The following is a 23237-nucleotide window of genomic DNA, read 5'->3' as shown; positions in this document are numbered from 1 at the left end:
CCGGACGTGATTGGGAGTCCCATAGGGCGGCGCACAATTGGTCCAGCGTCGTCCGGGTTTGGCCGGTGTAGGCCGTCATTGTAAATAAGAATTTGTTCTAAGACTTTGTTCTTAACTGACTTGCCTAGTTAAAAATAAAATAAAAAATCAGAGTGAGTTTCAGTGTTAAGTGTCTGTGTTATCAAAAAATCAAAAAGTAACCAACAACAGAAAAAACTATAACAAATATACTGTAGCTGCAGGCAGCGATGACCCAGGGTCCTTTTGGCCTTTCTACTGTCTTATAACACCCTTAGTTTATAAGTCATTTATTATTTTATAAGTCATTTATTATTTTATAAGTCATTTATTATTTTATAAGTCATTTATTATTTTACAAGTCATTTATTATTTAATAAGTCATTTATTAGTTTATAAGTCATTTATTATTTTATAAGTCATTTATTATTTTATAAGTCATTTGTTATTTTGTAAGTCATCACATTTTGTTTAGGCACAACAACAACAATTCCTCACTGTCAAGGGATGCCTATCTGAAAGCAGCAGTGGCAGGATTCGAACCTGGGCCAACCCGGGCCAACCCGGGCCAACCTGGGCCAACCCGGGCCAACATGGGCCAACCCGGGCCAACCCGGGCCAACCCGGGCCAACATGGGCCAAACCGGGCCAACATGGGTCTTACTAGATGAGCGCCTCAGGCAAGTCTGAGGCTAAAACACCATGGAAGAGCACGCGTGCATGAATTGCAGACTATACTTCCTATTTTGCCATTTTATGAATAATTTTCATTTGGGCTCAGTTGTGACCTCCTGGCCTACTTTGTAATTGTTGTACAAAGTTTTGTGAAAATGTGAAAAGTGCACTCGGGCTGCCATTGGTCAGTTTGTTTTACCAGCGAAGGACACTAATATAGTGTTTGAAAACCATGGAAGAAGACACATGTATAATAATAATAATAATATGTATGTATGAACGGCAGAATATATGCCTCCTATATTTTAGGGGTGTAACGATCCATCTACGACATCGATGTATCGATTTATATTCATATATTCCAACTACATCGATCTGTGCTCGGCGAGTTGGCCTTTTGGACAACATATATCGATCTAACATCGTTTTAAAATGTAATAAATCGATTGTATCGATACTAGGAAATAACCCATTGGATTTAAGCACGTCAGACTTTATATGCAGGGGTGCACATAACTGGTACGCAGATACGCAAGCGCGACAAAAATCAGGAATGCGTAATGCCACTTGTGTTACTACGCGCCTTTGCGTACTTGACCGATCTTCTCATCTAACCTTACACATGACATGTTGCTTGTCAACTACTGTCAGGGATGTCCAAAAAGCAACAGACATTAAGCAGCTTCTTTGGCGTTTTGCCACCTACAAAGAAACGTCCGGCAACATGCTGCGGTTGGAGACTCCCTTGTGCACAGTCTGTAGAATTGCGCGAAATCAGCTGATCGCAACGTTCCTTACTGTGAGACATTTCATCGCTCTGTGGTCAAGCTGCTGCAGTTTTATTTACAAAAAGGTGGAGCAAAAAAAACTGCTGCACTGAATAAAGCTATGTGAAGAAAATGGGATCTCCTTTGTGGAACTGGGTAAGTTTCATAATACCAGATGGTCTGCATGGAGGCATGAAACACTGTTAAAAATATCAAGACTATTGCCAGCCATTAAAATGCAACTGGTTACCAGGTATTTATTTCAGTCACACTGGTTGAATTTTTGGCTAAAAGGTTACTGAATCGATTTCAAGTCACTGAATCGTTTCGGATCGTATCGTTCTAAATTAACCAATATCGTCCTTGAATCGTATCGACAACCACGAATCGTGATACAAATCGAATCGTTGTTAAAACGAATCGTTACACCCCTACTATATTTCCTTCACAGGAATGTTTGCATTTGGGCTCAGCTCCTGGCATACTATGTAATTGTTTTAGCCGGCCGCGACCGGGAGACCCATGGGGCGGCGCACAATTGGCCCAGCGTCGTCCAGGGTAGGGGAGGGAATGGCCAGCAGGGGATGTAGCTCAGTTGGTAGAGCATGGCGTTTGCAACGCCAGGGTTGTGGGTTCGATAAAATAATGTATGTGCTAACTGTAAGTCGCTCTGGATAAGAGCGTCTGCTAAATGACTAAAATGTAAATGTAAAATAAAATGTAAATGTTTGGTGACAATTCTCAACCATTTTGTATTTGAAAGACTTGAGATGTCAGGCCACACCCTCACTCAAGTTCATTGGCTCACAGCGGCAATTACATTTAATATCAACTTATTGAACATATTAAGATCCTGGTCTATAGATGCCGAACATTTCGTTTTGCGGAAATCGGTTCAGCAGGCCAAAATGCCAGATGATCCATCATAGTGAGGTCATCGATCCTAGAGGCAAATACTATGTCAATATTATACCAAGTTTTGTGAAAAGTCTCATCCATTTTGTCTTTGAAAGACTTGAATTGTCAGGCCACGCCCTCAGTAACAGAGCTGTTTACAGATAGGATGGGTGGACAGCAGTGCCCCTCGCTGTGCTGTGCTTACACCACTGCCATCTAAAACTGCCATTATCCACCCCCTTCACCTCTCCTCAGCCCCACCTAAAACCCTAACCCCCCCCAGCACTAACCTACAGTGCACACTGCAATGTCAGAAGCAACTATTAACCTGTCTTTAATGTAGGCTAACCCCAAAATTCCCAACCCTAATCTACCTCCTATCTGTTGGACCTGGAATGTCTTCCATGTAGATATAGGTTGTTGGAATGTCTTCCATGTAGATACAGGTTGTTGGAATGTCTTCCATGTAGATACAGGTTGTTGGGATGTCTTCCATGTAGATACAGGTTGTTGGGATGTCTTTCATGTAGATATAGGTTGTTGGGATGTCTTTCATGTAGATATAGGTTGTTGGAATGTCTTTCATGTAGATACAGGTTGTTGGAATGTCTTCCATGTAGATACAGGTTGTTGGAATGTCTTTCATGTAGATACAGGTTGTTGGAATGTCTTCCATGTAGATACAGTTTGTTGGGAAAGTCTCAACCATTTTGTCTTTGAAAGACTTGAATTGTCAGGCCACGCCCTCCCACCCCCCATTCCATTACAGCTGCGCCGTTGTAGGTTTGGACAATGGGTTTCTCTATGAAGTTAACCTCAGACATCTCAAAATTCATAAAGTCAAACACAGACTGCGCATCTCGCCCACTTGACACATCAGAGTAGCCCAATAAACGTTCCTGAATAAAGCCATGATCATCCACAAGTTATCCCAATGCCTCGTACCATTTTATAAAGCCCCCGTGGCCTGCAGAATAAGCTCATATTAAACCACATGTGGTCCATTCCCAGTGGTATCCAGCACCAATACGAACACAGGCTGTATCCCAAATAGCACCCTATTCACTATTTAGTGCACTACTATGGGCCCTGGTTAAAAGTTGTGATAGGCTAGAAGTAATCACGCTGAACATAATATATCCTAGCAGGATTTTACATCTCCCTTCTTTCGAAGATAACAGGTATGTATGCATTGAATTCAATCGTATTCTTATGACTGTACTTCTATATTATGTTCAGTGTGATTACGTCTAGCCTATCACATGCTGCATCATTGGCATAAAGGTCATGTAAGTTTACATCAAGCGCACGTACGTTACTTTTATACTTTTATGCCAATGATGCAGCATGTGATAGGCTAGACGTAATCACAATGAACATAATATATCCTAGCAGGATATTACAGGGCTCTGAAGTGTTTTGTCTCCAAGTTGCCGGGAAGTCACGTGTCCGTCCTACTTACATCAGTACACTGGTAACAACCTAAGCATTACGGAACTTATATTCGAACAAATAAGCCACACGTAGCAAATAAGCCATTAAACTATTTGTTAACAAAATTCGACACTCTCTTATTGACCTCCATACAAAAAACTCCTTGCTTGGTGAGCGATAAAAACAAAACAATGCACCTGCTGGAGAAGACAGATTTTGGGCCCAGTTATCTCTCTCGCTTCGCTTCTTCCACTCTGGGTGCAGCCAATAGAGCCCCGCAGTGGAGGTGTCATAATACCCATAACACCTAACGGTCAAACAGGGAAATGGATCCAATTGTTTTTCCATCATTCATTTTTCCCATAGGGGATTTTGGAAACACTTAAAATAGACTCATACTGTGGTACTCTATACTTGCGCTCTCCATAACTATGACGCACTGGCTAGTACTGCAAACCATGCTCTATGAGCTCGATGAGCTGAGCAAACTGGCTCCAACTAGCAGCCTAGAGAAAGCTTATTTGAATGGCCATTACGGTAGCTAGTTTGCCAGCTTGTTGATGAAGTTGTACAGCACCAGTGTCACGCCCTGACTCTGGGGGGACTCTTATTTGTTGAGTCAGGGTGTGATTTTCTATGTGGTGTAGATCTATATGTTTACAGTCTAGTATGTCTAGATCTATGTTTGGCCGGGTGTGGTTCCCAATCAGAGGCAGCTGTCGCTCGTTGTCTCTGATTGGGGACCATACTTAGGCAACCTATTGGCACTAGTGGGATGTGGGATCTTGTTCCGTGTTAAGGTATGTTGTGTTGCCTTGGACTTCACGTTTTGTCGGTTGTTTATTCATTTAAATAAACATGTACGTATATCACGGTGCGCCTTGGTCTGACCCGTCTGTAAACGAACGTGACAACCAGTGTTATGGGACTGTTCTCAGAAATCAGCTTGTATCTGACAGCTGGCACTGTGCCTCGCTCCCTAGCTAGCTACATTTGGCCAACGTGATAATGTCACAGCTAGAGCTGTCAGTGTGCTGCAGAACAGAAACTGCCGTATCATGAACAAAAAAAATGTTTGTTGCTATTAGCAAACATTTCACTACACACGCTAGCTAGAGGGAGTATTCAGCACTGAGTGTGTGAACTGCCTTTGTTTAGCATCCACGTAGTTTCAAATGGATTGATTTGAGACTGGTTCAGCCAGCCAGCAGACAAGCTAGCTAGGTGGCAAATTTTCGTGCACATTTCGAATGTAATAAATACTGATTCTACAACCACAAGATATCTTAAATCAGAGAGTGGAATTATGTCATGAAGACAAGAAGGTCGATATTAGCTACAGGTTTATAGTTTTTTGTAAGATTAACTCTTGACTCTTTTGAGGAGGAAAGGGCGTTCAGTGGATGACGTCGCCATGGGTAACATTTACGACTGTTAGGACAGTCTATTGTAGCAAATCTTGTTTTTAGCTATCCCATGAGAGTTTGCTATCGCACAGATCAATGAAGACTTAAATGGTTCTATTAATTATATTACTATGGCAGTGACATTGTGGTGAGTGGAAACCTTTATCATGCCGATCTGAACCGTGCTAGCGCAGATCTTTTCGTTTCACATTGTCCTTTCCAACGCGGCTCCAGAAACGTTGATGGATACGTAACCAGGTCAGCCTTGTACAGCTTGCTTTGGCTCAGTTCAACTCAGTAGTGGGAAACGGTAATAAACAAGTTTGTTTATTAATTTAACCTTTATTGGGGATGAGGTAGTTGGGTGGGCTAATTACAGATGGGCTGTGTACAGGTGCAGTGATCGGTAAAATGCTCTGACAACTGATGCTTAAAAATAGTGAGGGAGATAAGTGACTCCAGCTTCAGAGATTTTTGCAGTTCGTTCCAGTCATTTGCAGCGGAGAACTGGAAGGAATGGCGACCAAAGGAGGTGTTGGTTTTGGGGATGACCAGTGAGATATACCTGCTGGAACGCATACTACGGGTGGGTGTTGCTATGGTGACCAATGAGCTAAGATAAGGCGGGATTTGCCTAGAAGGGATTTATAGATGACCTGGAGCCAGTGGGTTTGGCGACGAATATGTAGTGAGGGCCAGCCAATGAGAGTGTACAGGTCACAATGGTGGGTAGTATATGGGGCTTTGGTGACAAAACGGATGGCACTGTGATAGACTACATCCAATTTGCTGAGTAGAGTGTTGGAAGCTATTTTGTAAATGACATTGCCGAAGTCAAGGATCGGTAGGATAGTAAGTTTTACGAGGGCATGTTTAGCAGCATGAATGAAGGAGGCTTTGTTGCGAAATAGGAAGCCGATTCTAGATTTAACTTTGGATTGGAGATTCTTAATGTGAGTCTGGAAGGAGAGTTTACAGTCTAACCAGACACCTAGGTATTTGTAGTTGTCCACATATTCTAAGTCAGAGCCGCCGAGAGTACTGATTCTAGTCGGGCAGGCGGGTGCAAGCAGCGTTCGATTGAAGAGCATGCATTTAGTTTTACTAGCGTTTAAGAACAGTTGGAGGCCACGGAAGGAGTGTTGTATGGCATTGAAGCTCGTTTGGAGGTTTGTTAACACAGTGTCCAATGAAGGGCAAGATGTATACAAAATGGTGTTGTCTGTGTAGAGGTGGATCTGAGAGTCACCAGCAGCAAGAGCAACATCATTGATATACACAGAGAATAGAGTCGGCCAGAGAATTGAACCCTGTGGCACCCCCATAGAGACTGCCAGAGGTCCAGACAACAGGCCCTCCGATTTGACACATTGAACTCTATCTGAGAAGTAGTTGGTGAACCAGGCGAGGCAGTCATTTGAGAAACCAAGGCTATTTAGTCTGCCAAGTACTGATGTTGACAACATGGTTGGCCCCTGTTGTCACCCACTTGTTGGAGGAAAGCCTTTTCTCACAGGCGTACCCTAACCTACCTTTGATTATGTAATGACCATTTCTACCTCTGTTAACCAGGACTTCGTCCCAAATTCCACCATATTCCCTACATTTTGCTCTACTTTTGACCAAGGCCTATGGTGCTATATTGGGAATAGGGTGCCTTTTGGGATGCAACTAAGGATTTCAGTTCACACCCCTGCTTGCCATGTAGTATAGGGTGTTACCGTCTCATAGGCAGCACCGTGGACGCTCATTGGCTGAGACGATGCTTGAGAACTGACCATATGTATGCTGCTATCACCTTTAGAGGGGAGGGGGCTGAGGGGAGTGTACAGAATGTTATGTTTAAAGGGGTAGAACGCCCAACATTCAAAGGCTACAAGGCTGAGGTAAAGGACCGCCAAACTCTCTTTCTATCTCTCACTGTCTCTGTAGTCTTTTCTTTGTCTGTATTTGGTTGGTTTTCCTCAGAAGTATCTTGGCTTCTCTCTCTCTCTTCCTCTCTTCCTCGCATTCTCTCCTTTTCTCTCCTAGTTGTAATTCCTAAATTGATCGAGACCTTGAAATGGATATACATTGTTATGTGCGTATCTTCACTGTTTGAAAACGGTTTATGCTCTGTGACGAGCTCTTATGTTCTCTTTAAGTTTTTTATGTATCTTTTCTCGCTCTCTCACATTCACTCTCTCTGCCTCTCTTCTCTCTCTCTCTCTGCCTCTCTTCTCTCTCTCTCTCTGCCTCTCTTCTCTCTCTCTCTCTCTGCCTCTCTTCTCTCTCTCTCTGCCTCTCTTCTCTCTTTTGCTCTGCCCCCCCCCTCCCCTCCCCTCCTAGTTGTCTTCCCCTCCACGGATCAAGCCCTATCTAACTGAGAGCCATGTCCTCCTCCTCTCTTCTGTGCTGCCTGCTGGTGGTGTGTGTTCTGACTGTGGTCCAGATCTATGCAGCGGAGGAACGTAAGGTCCTCAAGGTCTTCAACCTCCGTGCCAGCGACCTGAACAGCGGCTTGTTCCAGACCCCTGATCCCTACGTCAAGGTAAATCTCTCCTCACCTGAGTCACCTGTCCACCATGATAGATGATGTGTGGTGATCTGTCAGGTGCAAAATAGCCAGGTGCTAGTGCTCTACATTAGTGGAGATTAGATGGTGAGTCCCCCTTCCCCCCTTTACTATGAGCATCTATTAATGATGATAATGATGAGGATGTGTATTATCATTATTATAATTCAGGTGTTTATGGGCTCCGGCTACGGTGGGAAGACAGAGGTAAAGAACGACAACACTGACCCCTGGTGGAAGGAGGACTTCAACTTCTTCAATGCCCGTGAGAATGACCTCCTGAGGCTGGAGGTGTACGACTCCGACGTGGTCTTCGACGACCTGCTGGGGACCTGTGAGCGCTCCATCAAGAACGGAACTTGGCAGCATCAATGTTTCCTGAAGAAAGGAGGGTCCCTGTACTACTCCTACACCCTAGAGCCCCTACAGTAGACCCTGTACTACTCCTACACCCTAGAGCCTCTATACTAGACCCTGTACTACTCCTACACCCTAGAGCCTCTACAGTAGACCCTGTCCTACTCCTACACCCTAGAGCCTCTACAGTAGACCCTGTCCTACTCCTACACCCTAGAGCCTCTACAGTAGACCCTATACTACTCCTACACCCTAGAGCCTCTACAGTAGACCCTGTACTACTCCTACACCCTAGAGCCTCTACAGTAGACCCTGTACTACTCCTACACCCTAGAGCATCTACAGTAGACCCTGTACTACTCCTACACCCTAGAGCCTCTACAGTAGACCCTGTACTACTCCTACATCCTAGATCCTCTACAGTAGACCCTGTACTACTCCTACACCCTAGAGCCTCTACAGTAGACCCTGTACTACTCCTACACCCTAGAGCCCCTACAGTAGACCCTGTACTACTCCTACACCCTAGAGCCTCTATACTAGACCCTGTACTACTCCTACACCCTAGAGCCTCTATAGTAGACCCTGTACTACTCCTACACCCTAGAGCCCCTACAGTAGACCCTGTACTACTCCTACATACGAGAAACCCAAGCCTAGAGTAAAGCCCCTCCTCTTATCCACAACAACCTGTCAAAACTCTGACCTCACTTTGATTCCAAACACCGTCTACACCTGGGGGGTGCACTTAGCTTTTTTTTTTTGCCCTTGCACTAACACACCTGACTCAACTAAAGGCTTGATGATGAGTTGATTAGTTGAATCAAGTATTTTAGCGTAGTGATAGTGCAAAAACTAAAACGTGCTCCCCTTTGGGTCCCCAGACACAGCTCTAAACTGTGTTCTGAATCACAATAGACTAATATACCTAGTCCCCCCCCCCGCCCCCCCCCTCACTCTGATCTCATGGTCCTCCCTTTAGACATCAATAAAACAACTGTGTTTCAGCATAGTGGTCTCAGTTTGGTTCTTTCTTTAAATCGCCATGAAGTGTTTAGGTTTTCTCCTAATATTTGTCAGTGATTGTGAATGTATTCCTTTACTGCTGTGATGGGATGTCACTTTTTGAAACACTGCATTAGACTCCTGTTATGTCTGCACCCTGAAACAAGGCCATTGTGTTCTGGAACTGCTGCTTGTATAAAATACTTATGCAACCAATCTGATCGTATTATCACCCTTCTATTTGAGGGACATGTAACCATCTCACCAGAGAGTTCCTTCCCTGACTGTGACCAGATACAGATCTACCTGGTAGCTGCTTATATTGAATATTCACTATTATACTTTAAATGAGTCTCTGCCTAAATCTTTGGATCAAGTTTTCCACAACATTTGGTACTTTGACCCGGATGAGAATGACATGGCAGAGTGGTCAAAACCGGAAAAACGAGAAAACGGGGGCTAGAGCGGAAACGGGGGTATGGGGAAAACCACGCTGGTAGGCTTGACAAGACGAACTGGCAACAGACAAACAGGAAACGCAGGTATAAATACACAGGAGATAATGGGAACAAATGGGAGACACCTGGTGGGGGGTGGAGACAAGCATAAGACAGGTGAAACAGATCAGGGTGTGAAGTGTACGTAAGTGGTGTAAAAAGTATTCTAAGAAATGTTCAGAGTGGTCCCTTTGCGGATAATTTGATAAAGATAAGATTAAAGCATTGTATGACTGTCTAAAGGGTCTGGGAAATATCATCGCCACGTTAATCATTTCCTTCGTCAATAATTAAATCAAGGAAAAAGCCACAAGGGGCAGATGAACCGACTCCTCCCTCAGCTCCCCCTAACAGCCTCAACCCCCACCACCAGTGGTTTTGCTTCCTCCACTGGAACACCTAAAATGTCCCTCAGATTTTCCTCCACCTCCTCCTCCTCCAGCTTATCGAAGTGCAAACAATGTAAACGTTTATTCACGCACCACTGGAGATGTTGTACATTTAGTTTGCTGGACCCAATTGGCTAGGGACACTGATTTGGAGACCCCACCAGAGCAAATAGAAGCGCTAAAAGCACTAGCGTTACACCGCTACTCTAATCAGGTAGCTTGGACCAAAATGACATCCTGTCTTATGACTGAGGGGGAAGATGCCTACAGTTTCTCGAGCAGAGTGAAATACATATTTTTCAAGCACTCTGGAATGGTGTCTGATGTATTTTATTTTAATTTCACCTTTATTTAACCAGGTAAGCCAGTTGAGAACAAGTTCTCATTTACAACTGCGACCTGGCCAAGATAAAGCAAAGCAGTGCGGAAAAAACAACAACAACACAGAGTTACATATGGAATAAACAAAAACGTACAGCCAATAACACAAGAGAAAATAGAAAATCTATATACAGTGTGTGCAAATGTAGTAAGCTATGGAGGTAAGGCAATAAATAGGCCATATGAGCTAAGATAGGGGATTTGCCTAGAAGGGATTTATAGATGACCTGGAGCCAGTGGGTTTGGCGACGAATATGTAGTGAGGGCCAGCCAACGAGAGTGTACAGGTCACAATGGTGGGTAGTATATGGGGCTTTGGTGACAAAACGGATGGCACTGTGATAGACTACATCCAATTTGCTGAGTAGAGTGTTGGAAGCTATTTTGTAAATGACATCGCCGAAGTCAAGGATCGGTAGGATAGTCAGTTTTACGAGGGCATGTTTAGCAGCATGAGTGAAGGAGGCTTTGTTGCGAAATAGGAAGCCAATTCTAGATTTAACTTTGGATTGGAGATGCTTAATGTGAGTCTGGAAGGAGAGTTTACAGTCTAACCAGACACCTAGGTATTTGTAGTTGTCCACATATTCTAAGTCAGAGCCGCCGAGAGTACTGATTCTAGTCGGGCAGGCGGGTGCAAGCAGCGTTCGATTGAAGAGCATGCATTTAGTTTTACTAGCGCTTAATAGCAGTTGGAGGCCACGGAAGGAGTGTTGTATGGCATTGAAGCTCGTTTGGAGGTTTGTTAACACAGTGTCCAATGAAGGGCCAGATGTATACAAAATGGTGTCATCTGCGTAGATGTGGACCTGAGAGTCACCAGCAGCAAGAGCAACATCATTGATATACACAGAGAATAGAGTCGGCCCGAGAATTGAACCCTGTGGCACCCCCATAGAGACTGCCATAGGTCCAGACAACAGGCCCTCCGATTTGACACATTGAACTCTATCTGAGAAGTAGTTGGTGAACCAGGCGAGGCAGTCATTTGAGAAACCAAGGCTATTTAGTCTGCCAATAAGAATGCGGTGATTGACAGAGTCAAAAGCCTTGGCCAGGTCAATGAAGACGGCTGCACAGTACTGTCTTTTATCGATCGCGGTTATTATATCGTTTTGGACCTTGAGCGTGGCTGAGGTACACCCATCACCAGCTCGGAAACCAAATTGCATAGCGGAGAAGGTACGGTGAGATTCTAAATGGTGGGTGATCTGTTTGTTAACTTGGCTTTCAAATACTTTTGAAAGGCAGGGCAGGATGGATATAGGTCTGTAACCGTTTGGGGGGCATGGGCAAGTTGCGTTGGAGGGTGCAGAGCTGGTGGCCGGGGTAGGGGTAGCCAGGTGGAAAGCATGGTCAGCCCTAGCAAAATGCTTGTTGAAATTTTAGATTATCGTAGATTTATCGGTAGTGACAGTGTTTCCTAGCCTCAGTGCACTGGGCAGCTGGGAGGAGGTGCTCTTATTCTCCATGGACTTTACAGTGTCCCAAAACTTTTTGGAGTTAGTGCTACAGGATGCAAATTTCTGTTTGAAAAAGTTAGCCTGTGCTTTCCTAACTGATTGTGTATATTGGTTCCTGACTTCCCTGAAAAGTTGCATATCGCGGGGGCTGTTCGATGCTAATGCCGTACGCCACAGGATGTTTTTGTGCTTATCAAGGGTAGTCAAGTCTGGGGTGAACCAGGGGCTATATCTGTTCTTAGTTCGGAATTTTTTGAATGGGGCATGCTTATTTAAGATGGAGAGGAAAGCACTTTTGAAGAACAACTAGGCATCCTCTACTTATGGAATGAGGTCAATATCCATCCAGGATACCCGGGCCAGGTCAATTAATAATAATATGCCATTTAGCAGACGCTTTTATCCAAAGAGACTTACAGTCGTGCGTGCATACATTTTTTTTGTGTATGGGTGGTCCTGGGGATCGAACCCACTACCTTGGCGTTACAAGCGCCGTGCTCTACCAGCTGAGCTACAGAGGACCACCAATTAGAAAGGCCTGCTTGCTGAAGTGTTTTAGGGAGCGTTTGACAGTGATGAGGGGTGGTCGTTTGACCGCGGACCCATTACAGACGCAGGCAATGAGGCAGTGATCGCTGAGACAGCAGAGGTGTATTTAGAGGGTAAATTAGTCAGGATGATATCTATGAGGGTGCCCATGTTAACGGATTTAGGGTTGTACCTGGTAGGTTCCTTGATAATTTTTGTGAGATTGAGGGCATCTAAATTAGATTGTAGGATGGCCGGGGTGTTAAGCATATCCCAGTTTAGGTCACAAAGCAGTAGAATCTCAAACTGTTTGGGCACAGACCTGGATAGTATGATAGAGCTCTGCAGGCTATCTCTACAGTAGATTGCAACTCCGCCCCCTTTGGCAGTTCTATCTAGACGGAAAATGTTGTAGTTGGGAATGGAAATTTCAGAATCTTTGGTGGCCTTCCTAAGCCAGGAGTCAGACACTGCTAGAACATCAGGGTTGGCTGAGTGTGCTAACGCAGTGTATTACTCAAACTTAGGGAGGAGGCTTCTGATGTTAACATGCAAGAAACCAAGGCTTTTGCGATTACAGAAGTCAACAAATGATAGCGCCTGGGGAGCAGGAGTGATACTGGGGGCTGCAGGGCCTGGGTTAACCTCTACATCACCAGAGGAACAGAGGAGGAGTAGAGCAATGATACGACTGAAGGCTTTAAGAACTGGTCTTCTAGTGCATTGGGTACAGAGAAAAAAAGGGGCCGATTTCCGGGAGTTGTAGAATAGATTCAGGGCATTATGTACAGACAAGGATATGGAAGGATATGAGTACAGTGGAGGTAAACCTTAGCGTTGGGTAAAGATGAAAGAGATAGCATCACTGGAGGCACCGATTGAGCCGGTCTCCGCGTGTGTGTGGGGTGGGACAAAGGATCTATCTGAGACAGGTTGAGCAGGACTGGGGGCTCTACATTGAAAAAGTACAGTTAGAACTAACCGAAACAGCAATAGGCAAGGCACATTGACATGGGAGATAGGCATAAAGCAGTCACAGGTGTTATTCGAGAGAGCTAAGACAACAGCTGGTAATGGCGACGAAAGTTTGAGCTGAGGCTAAACAGATCAACAGGATGGAGTACCGTATAAAGGAACAGTCCAGCAGGCATCAGCTGTGTAGCTGAGTGCTCATAACGTCCAGTGAATAGCAATAAGTAAGTCCGGGAGCAGTTCAGTGGCTGCTACGCTACAGGCACGGCTGTTGATTGCGTGTGCTAGCGGGCCGGGGCTAGCAGATGGATCTTCGTGGTCGTCGCAACGGGAAGCCTGTTGAAACCACATCAGACGATTAAGTCGGCAGACCAGTCGTGATGGATCGGCGGGGCTCCGTGTCAACACTAGGAGGTCCCGTCCGGTTGACAGAGAGGTAGATAGCCGGGAGATGGGCCTGGCTCGAGGCTAGCTCAAGGCTAAATGGGGTTGGCTTCAGGACAGTGGTGATTAGTGGTGATTAGCCAACAATGACAACAGCCATTCGGTTGCAGCTAGCTAGTTGCGATGATCCGGTGTTAAGATCCAGTGATTCAGTGATTCCGGCAGAAAATCCTAAATGCTCTGGCTCGATAGCGCGATGTGCAGACTGTGCAGACTGGCCGATAATTGTCCAGGCTAGAGCTGGCTAGTAGGTAGATCTCTGAGCTACTCAAGCAAATTACTCAAGGTTGGCAGGCTAAAATCCCACCGGAAGTTGCTATCCTAGCTCAGCATTGCATGGGAAAGATAAATCCACCAAAACTGATTGTTGCTTACAGGCACCTTAGCTACAGTTTTACAAGGCAGGAGCTTTTCAACCTGGGGGCCGCGTTCCTGACAGGGACCATGGTCGCAGTCGCGGGCATGGCAGGGGTGGTGACAGCGGAGCAGCCAGGGGGGATGAGATAGAGATAGGAATGGAGATGGAAGCTGCTTCTACTGTCATGACCCCGGGCCACTGGAGAAATTAGTGTCCAAAGAGTTTAGAACCGCAGAGGAGAGGAGATAGCTCAGAATAGGGACGCCCCTCACGGAAAACAATATCTTTAATACAGCAATGCTCACGAGTAAAGGTAGACCAATCTGGCCCAAACATTATGGTAAAAATACAAGGGAAAGAAATTCCTATGTTGGTAGATACAGGAGCCACTTCTACATCTACTTTTGGTGAAGGAGCTGGACTTGACCTACCCCTAAACAATAAAACTCTAAACGCTTATGGGATTTCCTCCACCCCGGTAGTACATTTTGACACAAAACCAATGCCTTGTTCTATAGGAACAGTAAACGTTGAAGATGATTATATATATATAAATATACTGAACAAAAGTATAAACGCAACATGTGAAGTGTTGGTCCCATGTTTCATGAGCTGATATAAAAGATCCCAGAAATGTTCCATACACACAAAAAGCTTATTTCTATCAAGTTTAGTGCACAAATTCGTTTACATCCCTGTTAGTGAGTATTTCTCCCTTGCCAAGATAATCCATCCACCTGACAGGTGTGGCATATCAATAATCGGATTAAATGACATGATCATTACACATGTGCACCTTGTGCTGGGGACAATAAAAAGCCACTCTAAAATGTTCAGTTTTGTCACACAACACAATGCCACCAATGTCTAAAGTTTTGAGGGAGAAATTGGCATGCTGACTGCAGGAATGTCCACCAGAGCTGTTACCAGAAAATGTAATGTTAATTTCTCTACCATAACCAATGTCGTTTTAGAGAATTTGGCAGTACGTCCAACCGGCCTCACAACTGCAGACCACGTGTAATCACGCCAGCCCAGGACCTCCACATCCGGATTCTTCACCTGCTGGATCGTCTGAGACCAGCCACCTGGACAACTGATGAATCTGAGGAGTATTTCTGTCTGTAATAAAGCCCTTTTGTGCAGAAAAAAAAACATTCTGATTGACTGGGCCTGGCTCCCCAGTGGGTGGGCCCCTGCTCAGTCATGTGAAATCCATAGATTAGGGCCTAATTTATTTATTTCAATTGAATGATTTACTGTAACTCAGTAAATTGATTATCTTGGCAAGGGAGAAATATTCACTAACTGTGATGTAAACTAATTGTTGCCTGTTGCGTTTATATTTTTGTTCAGTATATATAAACAAAGTGTTTCCATTCCCCTTTAACCCACTCCAGTGTGTCACCAGTGTTTATGTTAATGTAGGCTATAGGGCTCTATTTTAAAAACCTAACGCTACAGTAAATCGCTATAGGTTCGGGGGTATATCAGAAATATTTTTGCTATTTTCACAACCGGAATTATGGGTACAGTAGCTGGCGGTGGGCTGGGTTTTGATGAATAAACAAGTTGTGGGTGTGTTGAGGCTTGACCCCTCACTGGCTAATCAGAACGTGCTCCATTGCTAAGCTTCAAATTGTGTATCTACTGTATTTTATGTATTGCGTTGTCATCAACTCCTATTCGAACGTTAGTCCGTTATAACCTAGTTTGTTAAATAGCCTACAGAAACTAAATAACAACATGTACAGTATATAGGCCTATAAAATATTTGCTAAATATGTTCAACATGTTTGTAGTCCACATTGTAAGAAGCATTCACACTGATATAGAGGCTAGGCATTATGTCTGCCATGTCTGAGCCATGGACATGCCAAACGTTGTCAATAAGCAAGATTAAATTCACTATCGACAATGCTTAGAAAGAGAGTGAATAATACAATTCGAATCAAAACGAAAACAACAACTTGTTTTAGATTAAGGCTATGTTTAAATACAGTTACAGGCACCATACTTGCTCCCAGTGGGCGTATAATATTAAGGTAGACTACATCAAGGCTTTTATGCACGTCCAAATTAATAACGGGAGCTGGCAAAAATAAGGGGTTAAATATGTGTCCAAAAAACCCCGAAACGTTTAATGAGCTTTCTTGTATCTCCTATATGTAGGACAGACACTGTCTTTTTTTCCCATTTAGAAATGCGTTATTCAATGCGTTTCTATGGGCTATAGTACTAAAGGTCATATTCAATATTTTATCAAATATTCTTTACCTAAAGGGGGTCCTAAAATTTAAAATCAAATACCTAAATAATCCATGGTATGACCATTTTAAAATAATTACATATGTTAGCTTAGTACCCCCCCTCCCAATGTTGTGGAGGCCAATGACAACATGAAGCTGGAGGTGTGGGACAAGGATGTGTCAGCTGACGACCACCTGGGGACCTGTTCCACCACAGTTACAGATGGAGCCCATAGTATGGAACGTTTCCTGGGGCAGAGAACCCTCAACTGTAGCTTCAGCGAGACAGCAGCTCTGTCCCAAGAGGATTAACCTTGACCTTCAACCTTTGACCCTACTCTCATGTGAGTGGCTCATCCCTTGGCAGATGTGGCTAGGATCCTGTAGCACAGACAGACAGACGGCTGCTGCTGAAAGAGAAGACTTCCAGCAGCAGCCTGTGTTTGTGTGTGGCGCCACAGAGAGAGGAGAGAGGGGTATGTTCTGTAGCCAGTGTATATTGTCACTGTGGGAGTGCCGCATATTATTACACCTTTAATTAGCTCTGTAGTCTTCTGTACTTCTTTAATACAAAACGTTTATTAATTAGATCTTGTAATATTAACCACAAGTGGATTCACTGCATTCAAAGTGATTGAGGATAAAACCGAAAGGTTTTACAACTCATCCGGTTGATAGGGCCCTGGGATGAAGCTTCTATTGAAGCCAGAGACGCTGTTTGTATGAGGTGTCACAGAGAGAGTGGTATAACTGTAGTGTGTAGAGGCTTGGTCCCACATGACTCCCTATTCACTTTACAGTGCACTACTTTTGAACATTAGTGCACTATATAGGGAATAGGGTGACATTTGGGACGTAAACATTGTCACTGTAGGAGTGGTCCTTATAATACCACTCCTACTGAAACAGTGGGCTGTGTGGCGCCTGTTGTCTTCATATAGATAGTGATCAATGGTATTACTGATGAATTATTCTAAACTCTATGCTGTACTATTTACCATCTCCACCCTTAGCAATGCCATTTGAGTAAGACCTTTAAGCAGGTCAACATTCACAAGGCTGCAGGGCCAGACGGATTACCAGGACATGTACTCCGAGCATGCGCTGACCAACTGGCAAGTGTCTTCACTGACATTTTCAACCTGTCCCTGACTGAGTCTTTAATACCAACATGTTTCAAACAGACCACCATAGTCCCTGTGCCCAAGAAAACTAAGGTAACCTGCCTAAATGACTACCAACCCGTAGCACTCACGTCTGTAGCCATGAAGTGCTTTGAATGGCTGGTCATGGATCACATCAACACCATTATCCCAGAAACCCAAGACCCACTCCAATTTGCATACCGCCCCAACAGATCCACAGATTATGCAATCTCTATTGAACTCCACACTGCCCTTTCCCACCTGGACAAAACGAACACCAACGTGAGAATGCTATTCATTGACTACAGCTCAGCATTCAAGAACATAGTGCCCTCAAACCTCATCACTAAGCTAAGGACTCTGGGACTAAACACCTCCCTCTGCAACTGGATCCTGGGCTTCCTGATGGGCCGCCCCCAGGTGGTAAGGGTAGGTAACAACACATCTGCCACGCTGATCCTCAACACGGGGGCCCCTCAGGGGTGCGTGCTCAGTCCCCTCCTGTACTCCCTGTTCACCCATGACTGCATGGCCAAGCACGACTCCAACACCATCATTAAGATTGCTGAGGACACAACAGTGGTAGGCCTGTTCACTGACAACGATGAGACAGCCTATAGGGAGGAGGTCAGAGATCTGGCTGTGTGGTGCCAGGACAACAACCTCTCCCTCAACGTGATCAAGACAAAGGAGATGATTGTGGACTACAGGAAAAGGAGGACCGAGCACGCTCCCATTCTCATCGACGGGGCTGTAGAGGAGCAGGTTAAGAGCTTCCAGTTCTTTGACGTCCACATCACCAACAAACTATCATGGTCCAATCACACCAAGACAGTCGTGAAGAGGACACGACAATACCTATTCCCTCTCAGGAGATTGAAAGGATTTGGCATGGGTCCTCAGATCCTCAAAAAGCTCTACAGCTGCACCATCGAGAGCATCCTGACTGGTTGCATCACCGCCTGGTATGGCAACTGCTCGGCCTCCGACCGCAAGGCACTACAGAGGGTAGTGCGTACGACCCAGTACATCACTGGGGCCAAGCTTCCTGTCATCTAGGACCTCTATACCAGGCGGTGTCAGAGGAAGGCCCTAAAAATGGCCAAAGACTCCAGGGCCCCTAGTCATAGACTGTTCTCTCTGCGACCACACGGCAAGCGGTACCGGAGCACCAGGTCTAGGGTCCAAAAAGCTTCTTAACAGCTTCTACCCCCAAGCCATAAGACTCCTGAACAGGGAATCAAATGGCTACCCGGACTATTTGCACTGCCTCCCCCCACCCCCACCCCCCTCCCTCTTTTACACTGCTGCTAATCTCTGTTTATTATCTATACATAGTCACTTTAACTCTACCTACATGTACATATTACCTCAATTACCTCAAATAACCTGTGCCCCCTCACATTGACTCTGTACCAGTACCCACTGTATTTAGCCTCACTACTGTTATTTTACTGCTGCTCTTTAAGTATTTGATATTTTATTAATTGTCTTATTTTTTATTTTTTACTTATCTATTTTTTTTACTTCTGTTTATTTTAGTAAATACTTTCTTAACACATATTTTTCTTAAAAACGCATGGTTGGTTAAGGGCTTGTAAGTAAGCATTTCACTGTAACGTCTAAACCTGTTGTATTCGGCACATGTGACAAATACAATTTTAATTGATTGAACTGTTTATTCACTGGACTGGCCTTTTGACATGATCTGGAAAATAATTTGTTCAATCAGCATTTCAAATAGAATTTCATGTTACACCTTCTAGGCTTCCATATGTCTCCTGGTAATATAGGGTGTGTTCTCATTGGTTAAGGCATCACTAAGTAGTCCTACATACCACCTGTGGGTCATCATTGCCTGTGGGTGTGTGTATGTGCGTGCAAGTGAGTGTGTGTGTGTGTGTGTCTGAGGTCTTTATAAACAGCAAGATGGCACAGTAAGGACCATCAGCAGTTGGGTGACTAGAGAAAGACAGACGTCCATCTCAAGGATATACAGGTAAGACATTGTCTGTTGTTCTGGTTCTGTTCTTCTCTTATTCTACCACTCTCTCTCTCTGTCTCTGTCTTTGTCTCTCTCTCTCTCTCTCTCTTTCTCTCTGTCTCTTTCCCTATCTCTGAGTCGCTGTCTCTCTCCCTCTCTCTCTCTCTCTCTCTATCTCTGAGTCGCTGTCTCTCTCCCTCTCTCTATCTCTCTATCTCTCTCTGAGTCGCTGTCTCTCTCTCTCCCTCTATCTTTCTCTCTGAGTCACTGTCTCCCTCTATCTTCCACTCTCCCTTTCTCTCTCGCTCTCTCTCTCTCTCTCTCTGAGTCGCTATCTCTCTCTCTCTATCTTTCTCTATCTGTCTATTTCTCTCTCTTCCTCCACTGACTAATCTCATAATTCTGATAATGTGTCCTGATCTTTCACCTCTAATTTTACTCCTGTCTGAATACAGTTTGTACTGTTAGTTTCAAGCTCTTATGGACACCCATCTGACATGTTTATATCTTCCCCTCCCCTCCCCTCCTCTCCCCTTATTATTAAAATGATGAACATGATTATGATGAATTATTAAGATATTTGTATTTATTATTATAATTAATGTAATTATTATTAGGTGTGGGATGATAACGTCGGACCAGATGAACGCCTGGGAACCTGCACCACCACCATCTACCCAGGAACACACATCGAGACCTGCCACCTGAAGAGAGGCACCGTCTACTACACCTACAGCTACCAGAAGGAATACCAGCAACAGAATGATGATTAGATTGTAACCTATGACCTTCTATCTGATTGGTTCTCTCACCATGTCACTCATGTATTCACTTCCTTATAGCATCAATAAAAAAAAACATGCTTTACGGCAAGATGGTCTCAGTCTGGCTTAATTTTTTTTTTTTTATAACATATTTTTTATGTTATTTTATTGTTTTATGCTTTCCCAGAAGATGTCTTAGATTGGTCCATAGAATATTAAAAGGGATAAATCAATATTTCTACTAGATTTGAGATTTTATGTTAAAGCTTTTTACAATTCAACATTTACCTTTTACAGTAAACCATTATTGTGCTTAAACTTGAGCTTAATATAACTTTTTGTTATTCTAAGCTTTGGCCTTCATTCCTAATCAGCGTATCAGATAAATACAAAACTGTTGACAGTACTGTACGTCACAAAACCGTATACAGTTTGGTTTAGAGACATCACCTGAGAACGGACCAGCTGTGGGTCTCCATTGCCTCTTTGCAATGTGTACGGTGGTTGGTACAGTATGTGTAAGGGGGGTTGGTATGTTTATGACAGGGTGCCTGGGTAAGGTCCTTATAAAGGGGAACAGTTATGTTACTGTATGTTATCTTAAGGGTCCAACCTGGGACGACATGCTGGGAAGCTGCAACCCCACCATCAGCACAACCACAACGTTGTCAGGGAGCACTCCGATATACTTACCGTTTCACATATGATCGTAGATCATCTTTTATGAAGACGCTTTATGATTACGGGCCCAGATCAGGGCCAGTATCCACATCAGAGTAGGGTTGCCGATCTAGGATCAGTTTTAGTCTTCAGATCATAATGAATGATATTATATGGACAGATCCTAGATCAGCACTCCTACTCTGAGATGCTTTGGGAATATTGGCCCAACACTCTTCATCTGTCCCTGAGGTGGGTTTTGAATATGGGGTGAGAGAACGCTTTCCAACAACAGGTGGTTTCTGTTGACGAGATGCTTTGGGAATATTGGCCCAACACTCTTCATCTGTCCCTGAGGTGGGTTTTGAATATGGGGTGAGAGAACGCTTTCCAACAACAGGTGGTTTCTGTTGACGAGGTGCTTTGGGAATATTGGCCCAACACTCTTCATCTGTCCCTGAGGTGGGTTTTGAATATGGGGTGAGAGAATGCTTTCCAACAACAGGTGGTTTCTGTTGACTGTCTAATGCAGGGGTGTCAAACGTCCGGCCCGCGGGCCGGATCAGGCCCGCAAACGGGTTTAATCCGGCCCGCGAGATGATTTTGAAAAAAATAAAATAATAATTGTAAAGTATAAAAATGCGCTGCAATTTTTCAATAAAATAAACTGCTGTTCCAATTGTGTCCACTGGATGGCGCAATAGCAATTGTGTTAAGCAAGCAAATTGTTTATACCGGGGCAGAGCAAGTAGGTCAAGCACGTGCAGCCAATGAGCTACTTTGTTTTGCCCGCGATATTTATTACGGCTTCTACTTTTAACATTATGTGCTTTTGGCACCCTCATTGCCCCAATATATCTCTGTCAAAAAGAGAAAAAGTGGACAGAGTGCAGAGTGTTCCAAGAAAAATGATCATCCTATTTATTCACGGAATTGAATGGGAAAGCTGTATGTTTGGTGTGTTCAGAGCATGTTGCAGTGCTGAAAGAATATAACCTTCTACGCCACTATGTGAGTCTTCGTGCCGACAAATATGACAACTTTCAAGGACAGCGGAGATGAGAGAAGGTGAATGAACTGTTGGCGGGTCTGAAGAAACAGCAGTCTGTGTTTACTCACAGCCGAGACATCAGTGACGCTGCAGTGAAAGCTAGCTACCTCATTGCTAATGAAATCGCAGTGGCTTCAAAACCATTTAGTGAGGGTGAATTTGTAAAAACATGCATGATGAAGGCAAGCGGAGATTGTGTGCCCTGAAAAGCGGCAGGCTTTTGCAAATATCAGCCTGAGCAAGAAACACAGTTGCAGACAGGATTTCCGTTCTTTCAGTGGATTTGGACAGCCAGTTGAAGCAAAAAGTAAAGTCATTTATTGCGTTTTCGGTTGCAATTGATGAAAGCACGGACATTACAGATGTTGCACAACTGGCCATTTTCATCCGCGGAGTTGATGACACATTGACCGTCACCGAGGAGTTCGTGGAGTTGGTGCCGATGACAGATACAACGACAGCATCTGATATTTTTACCGCGACTCGTCGGGCGCCGCTGGACAGTGTCGGAGTGGACTGGTCCCGCGCTGTCAGCCTGGCTACAGATGGTGCGCCCTCAATGATCGGGAAAAAAGCAGGCGGTTGTGACAAAGTTCAGAGAGAAAGTGCAATCTGCAAATGGAGGACGTGATTTTTTGACTTTTCACTGTATTTTGCACCAGGAGGCTTTGTGTTGCAAGTCATTAAAGATGGATAACGTCATGAAGGTGGTCATCCAAACTGTTAATTTCATCCGATCCAGAAGCCTGAATCACCGTCAGTTTGACAGCCTTCTCAGAGAGAAAGACCACATCTATGGCCTGCCATACCACACTGAGGTAAGATGGTTAAGCCGAGGTGCTGTACTGAGGCGTTTCTTTGATTTACGAGAAGAAATTGAACAGTTCATGGAAGAAAAGGGAAAACTAGTGTTAGAATTTCATTCCGCAGAATGGATGCAGGACCTTGCATTTATGGTGGATGTTACAGAGCACCTGAATAACTTGAACAAACAGGCTGCAAGGGGCGCAACAAAGTTGTCACGCAGTATTATGACAGCATACGTTCTTTCAAGTTGAAGCTGTCATTGTAGGAGACGCAACTTGCGGTGGTGATGCAGCTCACTTCCCCTGTCTGAAAAATGTGTGCGCGACCCAACATGTGGCAGACATGAGCGGTTCAAAGATAAAATAACGGGACTGTTACGGGAGTTTGAGCAACGCTTTCAGATTTATGTTTATATGTTTTTATGTTGATGTG

At 44.4% G+C, this 23237-nt stretch overlaps 1 protein-coding gene across 2 annotated transcripts; it reads left to right on the top strand.

The window, feature by feature from the left end:
- The first annotated feature begins 1578 nt into the window (after positions 1-1578).
- Positions 1579-8222, top strand: LOC121530731 (cytosolic phospholipase A2-like). 2 transcript variants are annotated; one of them, XM_041835930.1, is made up of 3 exons: positions 1579-1616; positions 7526-7727; positions 7923-8222. In XM_041835930.1, the coding sequence occupies exons 2-3, from the start codon at positions 7569-7571 to the stop codon at positions 8181-8183; spliced, it is 420 nt and encodes a 139-aa protein (XP_041691864.1). In that variant the 5' UTR covers positions 1579-1616; positions 7526-7568; the 3' UTR covers positions 8184-8222. The 2 variants fall into 2 exon arrangements, with proteins under 2 accessions (XP_041691864.1, XP_041691865.1); XM_041835931.1 differs by lacking the exon at positions 1579-1616 and adding an exon at positions 6605-7083.
- Positions 8223-23237: the final 15015 nt, after the last annotated feature.

Source organism: Coregonus clupeaformis, chromosome 18 (assembly GCF_020615455.1).
Source record: "Coregonus clupeaformis isolate EN_2021a chromosome 18, ASM2061545v1, whole genome shotgun sequence".
NCBI classification, from domain to species: Eukaryota; Metazoa; Chordata; class Actinopteri; order Salmoniformes; family Salmonidae; genus Coregonus; species Coregonus clupeaformis.
The sequence above is the reverse complement of the archived record's forward strand: the minus strand, read 5'-3'. Positions and strand labels throughout refer to the sequence as shown.